This window comes from Drosophila persimilis, unplaced genomic scaffold (assembly GCF_003286085.1).
Source record: "Drosophila persimilis strain 14011-0111.01,24,50 unplaced genomic scaffold, DperRS2 tig00000579-arrow-pilon, whole genome shotgun sequence".
NCBI classification, from domain to species: Eukaryota; Metazoa; Arthropoda; class Insecta; order Diptera; family Drosophilidae; genus Drosophila; species Drosophila persimilis.
In genome coordinates, this window is record NW_020825322.1 from 1,366,540 (window position 1) to 1,375,554 (window position 9,015).

Below are 9,015 nucleotides of genomic sequence, written 5' to 3' on the forward strand. Positions count from 1 at the left end.
ATGGCATCAGGTCAGATCCATCCCCCGCGGACCCATTTGCTGCCTCCAGTGCTGCTGCTCCTCTTCCTGGGCGCAGCCCTAAGCCAGAGAGCACCGGTCCGGGTCCCGCCTGTACAGCTGCAAACGCCCAACTTTGATGGCGAGAGCTTCGAGCGGTTCGAGGATGCCGCCAACAACAACGGCAACGAGAGCGGCGAAATGAGGGGACGGATAAAGCAGCTGCTGGGAGAACAGCTGGCCAACGCCTTTGCCCCATTGGCCACGACACCCTTCTCACAGCTTAGCCAGCGCAGGCCGGGCATTGTGGCACCCACCTCGGGGGCACAGGCCAGGGCTCAGTTTTCATCCGACGACTCGGATTCCGGCGAGGAAGAGGAGTCCCAGGAGGCGGATGAAAGCTCTTCCAGTGAAGAGGAGCCGGATTCGGGGCCAGTTGGGGCACCACCTCCGCTGCAGCCGCAACCTCAGCCAGAGGCAGAGGCAGAGGAAGAGGAGGATAACGATGGGGGCGTAGAGGACTACAATCCGTGGCGTGATAATTTCTACGACCTCAACGAAGATGGCAGTTACATCTTTGGGTGAGACCAATAGAGATGGGGGTGCTCTTTAGAGGCTTGAATTTGTATCCATGACTCGCTGGTGAAACACGAAACACCCAAAGTTTCTCCTAATTTGATTAATGGATGCCCACATGGAAACCACAAATCATCCATACACAAGGACCAACACAGTCTTAAGATTCCTTCAGTTTGTTTAATTGATAATCAATTAATTGTGGATGCAGCCCACGATTTTTCCTCTAGTATAATGATAATCGCTTTGTCGCCCCAGGTACTCCCTGCCACACGGCGTGCGTCGCTGGGAGCGCGGATTCTACTCGGAGGAGCAGCATAGCCGAGTGGTTGAGGGCTTCTACGTGCAGCCGCGCCTCCTGGGCCATGACACGCGCTACGAGCTGCGCTGCTATCGGTCCGACATAAATGGCTATCAGCCCCTGCCAGGTGAGTGAAATTGGCTACCAAAATGGTTTAATGTTGGCACTAATGCTGGACTCACATTTCAGTGGAGTACCTAAGGCGGGCGCCGAGTGTCCGTCGCGACGAGCAGCCCAAGGTTGATTGCTTCAAGAATCATCGATAGCCATGGATTACAATCGATTAGCACACACGTTGATCGTGCTGGAAATAAAATACAATATTTTTTTGTGCACGTATGTAAATAAAACAAGATTTTAACTTAAAAGAGATGGATTCTGGATTTGGATTTTTTCCCTTTACTCATTTGGTATGTTCGCTTAAGAGAGTTTTCGGTGCTCACACCATCCATCCCTAGGTACAGTCATCACTTCCTTGATGGCGCTGTTTCTACTGCTCCTTCCTGTCGTTCGCTCTTTCGCACATTTGCTGCTGTTTCCTTTTCAGTTTTTGTTTCTGTCTCTGGCTCTGGCTCTGTCTCTCTTTTGTCGTGTTCTGAGCTCTGTTTCAAGTTTAATTCAAATGGCATTTCAAAATACTTTTTATTTGTTTTTATTGTCTTTTATTTTTCTCTCCGTCCACCTCCACCTCCACCTCCACCTCGGCCATCTACGAGTATGTACCTTCCCACCTTCTACTCTTTCTCTCTCTTTTGGCAGCAAACGAGATTTGTGGCAATGTGTGTGTTCGTTTGTTTGTTTGTTTGTGTGGCTTTTGTGGCGTCCCTGGCGTGGTGCGGTATTCCCACAGTTTTCAATTTTTGGCGATTTGTTGCGGCACTTAACGGTTGTTTGTTAGCTGTCATTGTTGTTGCTGATGAAGCGCCTTTTGCCTCTATCTTCTCTCCTTCCTGTGTTTCAGTATTTCTTCAATACCCAGTAATCACAGGGTACCCAGGGCATACACCCTGTGGCATGCAACATTTTTGAATATTTTATTTCTTTTGTTCAGAATTAAGAAACAATTCTCTGTTGTTTTCCAATGAAATTAGTCTTGAAAATCATATTTTCTTCTGATTTGGATAGTGTTTCAAGTAGTGGGTATCCATTAGTCGCTTTTGTCATACTTGTTTTTTGGGTTTTGTTGTTATTGTTCTTGTTTTTGTTGATTTCGCGAATCTCCCAAGACGGACGTGAAATTTCGGGCAAATTGTTTGGGCCGAGCCGGCAAAAGGGGTTGCCCACAATCCACATCCGTTTGTCCCAAGTCCACGTCCTACCATCCCGCATCCGCTAAAACTTACTTGGCTCTTGCTTAAATACGAATTTGCCTAAATCAACAAAGAGCAGAGAAACGAAACAAGGTTGGAGAATCTGCGAATCAGAGACAACGAAGGGAGCTGCGGAGAGGCAAAAGTTCTCATTTGGCGCGTCTTCTTTGCATTCGCAAAGTAAAAAGATACAAAATTTCATTGTAGTACATCATATTGTCTCGTCTATTTGCATATCTTGCGCGTGGCTTTATAGCCCAAAACTTGAGACATATGTACGAGTATACATATAGATATATATACACATAGCGAGTGGGAGGAGAGCACCGAAAACAGGTTCATTTGGCTCACGTTTTTGAACTTTTAGCGATTGATCGCTGCTGATGTTGCTGTTGCTGGCACGAGAGAAATACACTAGACTGCAAGGTTTGGTACTTAAATGTTCAAAGTTTCAATAAGATTGAATACTATGATCTCCTTACCTTTACCTCTTTTTTGAATTCTAGTACAAAGTGAGCATTTGTTTTCTTACGCTACCCAGAGATTACCCCGCGATTCGAATAATTACACTTAGATTTTAACATTTATACCTACCAATACATATATGTATTTATGTGTTTGCATCGATAGTGGAAATTGTCATTGAAAATATTTGATCGAAATATATATGGTTTTTTAAATAAATATATTTCATATTGAAATGCATCTTTTCTCTGAGTGTAGGTTAGAAAATGTCGAATATTTACCATTGATATGGATATACATCTGCTAATGTATCAGATACCCCGTCGTAGAGTTCTTTCACCGACTTCAAATATCATAAACCACGGCTATAAATTGCCACTCGGACTCTGTTGACTGCTTGTTCGTGGCATTAGCCCCTGCCCCATTTGAAGCTTCGTTGTGCCACATTCCGGCTGAGATTTGAACTATTCCCGAGACACATAGTCTCGTACTCTCGTACTCTCGAACTCGTGCTACTCGTAGTTCTGGCTGTCGACTGAGTAATGTGCAAATTTTCCGCAGAGACAGCAGAAAGTGCTGTTCGGCCAGTTGAAAATCATGAAGTAATCAACTTAAAGTGAAACTTTTCAACAAACTTTGAGAGCCGCAGAGCCACAGAACGGACAAAGATGCGCAGATACACAGCTACAGAGACGCACAGATACTGTCAGATACAGAGATACATGGGCGCAGATACAAACTTGCCTATAATTGAGCAATTTACACCACAACAAGATGGATGCGGGATGAAGGGATGGAGGGATGAAGTGCCAGGGTCCGTCCGAATGGCGGATCTAGTAGAAAAGTTTGCCTCGAGCCATCAAACAGTGCTGGAATGTGATAAAAATGCTGAGATTATGTAACCGAAATACTTTTAAATCGAAATCGAGCAATATAAATTCATGGCTTAGACACTTGAAAATGCCAACGATGGGTGGGCCATGGGCCCACGAATGAGGACTGTGGTCTGTTCCCAGTTCGGTTTGGGGCTTGGGTTGTTTGGCTATTGGGGAAATGGGAAATGAAATATTGTGAACACACGCAGAGAGACCCAGGGCACACACACACACACAGATAAAGAGAGAGAGAGAACGAGTAGGGGACACACAGACACAGACACAGGCACAGACACAGACACAATTGGGAGCGAGAGCTGAGTTTGCCATTTTTTGGTTGGGATCTAAACAATATTTTATACTTATGTGGGTAAAAATATTTATTAGTTTGTTGTTTCGCATCCCTCTTCCGCGTTCCCCTTCCCGTTCCCGTTCCCAAAATGCAGTCGTCGCCCATTTGGAATCACGTTTACATGAGAAGTATCTTAAATCGATGGCATGCCAGCGAATGCCATTAAAAGGCAAATGAATGCGTTGCAAACCCCGATCAGATCGCAGATCAGAATCTGAGGGGATCTGCGCTCCGTTAGCGGCACCTCAAATAGAGGGCGAGATGGAGGAAGAAGGAGATCCAGATGCAGATGGAGATGGAACAGATGCGAAGTATTTCCGAATAAATTTGTACATTTATTAATTACGCACTCAAATTGACGGACTGGAGAATTTAATCTGCCTAAGTGACTCCCCGCCGGAGGCCCGCGACTGTAGTTGTTTAACCCTGATGCGCCGACGCGGGATCTTTTTGCCGCCCACACGCAAATGACGGCGACAGTCGAATTGTTCCACAATAAACCGAGTCTGCGATCAATCAAGGCAGCGCTGTTTGGGCTGATCAATCAATCAAACGTTTGAGGAATTTTCTTAATGAATTCCCTGTTTTATTTTAATGGTTTTTTTTTTGCTTTTATTATTCATTCATTTTTTGTCATTAAACTAATAATCAATTACACCTGACGCTATCAATCATGTCATAATAAGCAGAAATATTAGGCAATTGCAAAAAAATGAAAAAATTCTTTGCGATAAATCCCTTTAATGTTCTATTTAACATTATATAAATGCTAATCTATTCGGGAAAATACTCATTTGGAACACCTACTTATCCGTGATTCAAGCAGCAACCCATCGATCATTTTTCAATGGATTTTTAAATCAAATTAGACGTGATAAAAACGAATGAAACCCAAAAGGTTGAATTAGGAAAACAGTCATCAATCAACAATCAATCAATGCGGAAATAGAATGGAATGGAATTATTATGTGAAGGATGATATCTTATTCATTGATGGCGTGTATTTTCCCCAAATTAGAAGTGTCCATTCAAGGAACAATAGATAAAAGAGGGACACACTGTTCTCGTTGTTCTCTCTTATAGAGAAATCATGCTGCTGTCAAATCAGAAACAGAACCATAAATACTTTCCACAGCATATGAATGGCAGATGGAGAAGTCCTTTGGTCAGGTCTGACGTGTGTCTGGCATTTATCGCACACCCCACTCGAGGGTTAAACAATTAGGGGAATGTCGGAATGAGGAGAGGATGCTGACCGCCTACGCGGCTGCAATCCCCGAATCGATGACCAACACAAACCAACAGACCAACAGCAGAAAAGAACCAAACCAAAGCCAGAGAGACTGAAGAAGGCAATGAAGATGGGCCATGTCGATAGCAGTGTGGAACGATGCCGGTGACGGTGACGATGACGCGGCTGGTCAATGAACCATGTCGATGGCTGACTCGACGCGACTTGGATGGGCGACCCTGCATCTGGGCCTGACACACTTCGCGCCTGCCATGCCGCCAGGCGGCGCAACAAACAAACAGTCCAGTCCAGTCCAGTCCAGTCCAGTCCGACAAACAAACGAAGTAAACAGGCTGTTCGGCCGAAAAGAAGCCAGGGCAGGCAGGGCAGAGGGAGCAGGGAGCAGGAACAGGTCCGAAGGATTCGACAATCCCAAATGCTGTCAAAATCACAAAGGCATCGTGACGCCCCACAAACAGAAACAGAAGACTTCTTATTTTGGGTGGCAAGAGGGTGTGCTGGACCGATGGCATTTTTTTTTGGTGTTGGAACAGCCTTAGGGGACGGAGGCGGCGGAGGCGGCGGAGGGTCCTCAGGCACTGCCAAATCATTGCCTTTGACGGGTGAGAGAAAGAGAAGTTTATTACGTGTATTCTTTGGCTCCACCCATGTTGCCCCTTTCTTCTCCTTTAATTTTTTTTTGTGGAGCGGGGATGGGGGAAGAGCTTTGCACATTTTTCATCTTTAGTGCCAAAAGGCTTCACTCGAGTGGTCGGTCGTCAGCTCTTTTCGGGGGTATATATAAGGCCCCGGTCGGACTTCACTGCCACACAATCAATTACAACATTTTGAAGTCTCAACGACATGTTCTCGGCTCAAAGGATCTATCCAGTCGACCAGAGCCTGAAGCTCTGCTGCCTGATGGGGCTTCTGGTGGTCCTCCTCCTAAGTCCCGTTGATGCACGCCATACCCGACGACCCCGGCGTACAACCACGCCCCGAACTCCGCGGCCCACAACGCAGGTGCCGGAGCTAGTGCCGGACCGACATCACCATCTGCACCACTGGCCGCCATTGGTGGCTCCACCCCATACCCCTTCAGAGGCCCCTATACCCCAACATCCGGCCACAGCAGAGGCAATGCCCCAGCTGGTGGACAGCTTCGATCAGCGCTCAGTGGACGGACAATACGAGTTCAGGTAGGAGCAACAATATTGTGCTTTCAAGGAATATACTCGTATTCCACTCTCAGTGCTGGGAAATAGTTGAAGTGCGCTTATTAATATCGACTTCCTAAACGGTTGAATATTTCACAAAGTTACACTCTTCAAATCATCAAAGTGTATTATTAGAAAAGTTCAGTTCGTGATCCCCTTCACAAGCCCAAAAGGTACTCCCAAGTAACGGCTAACCCTCTCCCATCCGGCAGATACCAACTGGATAATGGAAACACCCGCTACGAACGGGCCTACTGGCTGCCAGTGGGCGAGAAGCTGGTGCTGGCCCGGAAGGGCTACTACTCGTTCCCGCTGCCGAACCGACAGTTCTCCACCGTCTTCTACAGGGCCGATCATCTGGGCTATCATGTGGATATGAGTAAGTCCATGCCTCGGCTCCAACTTGGTCTTCTTGTGTGTGACGATGCGTAAAATTTTATGCCCCAAAAACGCAGACACATTATCCGGGAAGCAGCCGTTGTTGCCACGCAACCTTGAAGTGCCTCAGGCGGGGGCACGGACTGAAGCAGGAGCAGCTAAACGAAATTCAATAAGCATGCCAGAGCGTAACGACCAGGAGCAGGAGGAGGAGCAGCAGCCACAGGACCAGGGCCAAGAGGTTGAGCTGCTTGCAACTGGAGTCAGAGTTGACTCTGGCAAGGACGAGGAGGAGGGTCCAACCGAGCTGGCTCCAAATGTATGTGTTCCCCTAAACGTTGCACGCCACATTCCATAGCATTTCCATTCGCATTCCCCCCTTTCGCCGCAGGCACTAAACCAAGTCGAAACCGAAACCGAACCATCAACTGTGGCCAACGACATTTTGGCAACTGAAGCAGCAGTCGACAACCATGATGATGATGCTGATGCTGATGATGATCAAGAGCCTGATGGAGGCGACTCTAACTAAAGGCCTCAACACGGAAGGAGGATACTCGTCCTGTGGCATATGCAGGAACAGCAACACCAACCCACACTTGGCGCTCCACTTGCTGCAAAATCAAATTGAAAACAATTGTTGCTGCGCCCCCAGAGACCCGAGTCCGACACAGTTGAGTGGCCCTGTCCCAAAGTATTTCTCCCCTGGAGCGGCACAAGTCATCCTGAATGGGAAATGTGTCTAACTTCTCAACTTACAGCCACATCTGCATCTTCATCTCTATCATTCATCTCTAGACACATATATATAATATAACACCTTTTTTTTGCCAACTCTTAATAGAATATACAAAAATATATATATAAATTAAAATTCGAAGACATAGTCAATCTGAAAGAGTATCCAAATCGTTCGACCTATCACACATAGCTTGTCATTTAATTTAAATCTTCTCAGCCTCTACAATCAGGGAGAGTAATATCTCCAGAAGTATTTAGTTTCGCTGTGAAGAACTCTCAAATTCCAAGGACTCGAGCTCTTCTAAGTCACCTACTTAGTAGTGTAATTTGAATGGGCGATTGCTATTTTAATTTGACAAATCCATTGATACTCGATATCCTTAACTTGTGCCAAAAAAGAGGAGACACACACACACACACTTTGCCTACCTCAAAGAGCCTCACTCTTTGGCACAGTTGTAGCCCCTATAATTACATCATGTTCAGAGAAAGGAGACAGACACCCGCCCACAGATCTGTTTAATCAATTTCAAATAGTTTCGAGGTGTCACAGACATCTACTGGAGGGCGGTGCCTGCCCCAATTTGATGGCCAAAAGATGAGACATTATGAGGCGACTGACAAAAACACATTTGTGCCTCAATCTGCCGGCTGCCAGCTGGCTTTTGTCCTGGTCTTGCTGCTCTGTTTCTTCGTTGCCGGGCTGCCAGGTTGCCTGGTTGCCTGGTTACTGCTGTGTTGCTGGTTTCAATTTAAATGGTTTCTGTAAGAACGCCCGAATTGGGTGGGTGGCCCGTTATGTAAACAGGCGGTGGCGATGCCAAGAGATTTGTCGGCGGCAAATCGGTGAGCATTCATAAAACTCCCAACTCAAGCTGCAGCTCCAGCTCCAGCTCTGTCTCCATCTTTTTCACCATCCTTCTGCCGGTTGCATGTAAGACATGGCTGCTTACCTTCGCACACAAATGCATGCACACACACACACATCGACATCCACACATATGCTCGTAAAATGCAGGACCTAGAGAACCGGGAGTGGGACAGAAGAACGACCAGAGTCTAGGGCAGGATAACTGCAGCTATTCATTTCGCTACTAATCCAATGCGGGCCAGGGATTCCTTTTCGCTGCCATCATCCTCCCGTTGCCCCCCCCTCCCCTTTTTGTGTGTGTATTTACGAGTCAGCCATGCCCATTTAATGAATGGCAAGACCAGGAGGTCCTGCCGGCGACTGAGTGTGAATGAATTGAGTGTGCAAATGGCTGAATGAATGGACGAATGTGAATGCGAATCCGAATGCGAATGCGAATCCCAATGCGGGCAGGAGTCAACCCAAAGGTGCTTTGTTGGTGGCTCTAATTGCGGCTCTGCTCTGGCCAGAGTTGTCGCCGTGCTCTGATCCAGCCAGGTTTTGGACCCCTTGGGTTGCTGCACCATCTATTCTTCCCAGGAATGATCGCTAGCTCTTGGTTGATAGGTTGAAAATAGTGATTTTCCCCAATAGTTTCCTCCCTTGGGTATCCACCGGTCGACACCATCTCCGTGACCATCTCCGCCCATCGTCTGTCACGC

At 46.8% G+C, this 9,015-nt stretch overlaps 2 protein-coding genes across 2 annotated transcripts; both read left to right on the forward strand.

Moving 5' to 3' along the window:
* Positions 1-1,140, forward strand: LOC6598229. The gene is made up of 3 exons (XM_002023335.1): positions 1-578; positions 832-1,001; positions 1,064-1,140. The coding sequence occupies exons 1-3, from the start codon at positions 1-3 to the stop codon at positions 1,138-1,140; spliced, it is 825 nt and encodes a 274-aa protein (XP_002023371.1).
* A 4,831-nt stretch (positions 1,141-5,971) lies between these two features.
* On the forward strand, positions 5,972-7,234 carry LOC6598228. The gene is made up of 4 exons (XM_002023334.1): positions 5,972-6,306; positions 6,537-6,703; positions 6,780-7,021; positions 7,094-7,234. Exons 1-4 carry the CDS (start codon positions 5,972-5,974, stop codon positions 7,232-7,234), a joined length of 885 nt encoding a protein of 294 aa, XP_002023370.1.
* The last annotated feature ends 1,781 nt before the right edge of the window (positions 7,235-9,015 follow it).

Bases quoted from the DNA above. Each gene is read 5' to 3' on its own strand.
- LOC6598229 (XM_002023335.1), top strand. From the start codon at position 1: ATGGCATCAGGTCAGATCCATCCCCCGCGGACCCATTTGCTGCCTCCA. The intron at 579-831 runs GTGAGACCAATA...TTGTCGCCCCAG, and splicing joins GATGGCAGTTACATCTTTGG to GTACTCCCTGCCACACGGCG. The intron at 1,002-1,063 runs GTGAGTGAAATT...CTCACATTTCAG, and splicing joins TGGCTATCAGCCCCTGCCAG to TGGAGTACCTAAGGCGGGCG.
- LOC6598228 (XM_002023334.1), top strand. From the start codon at position 5,972: ATGTTCTCGGCTCAAAGGATCTATCCAGTCGACCAGAGCCTGAAGCTC. The intron at 6,307-6,536 runs GTAGGAGCAACA...CCCATCCGGCAG, and splicing joins GACGGACAATACGAGTTCAG to ATACCAACTGGATAATGGAA. The intron at 6,704-6,779 runs GTAAGTCCATGC...CCAAAAACGCAG, and splicing joins GGGCTATCATGTGGATATGA to ACACATTATCCGGGAAGCAG.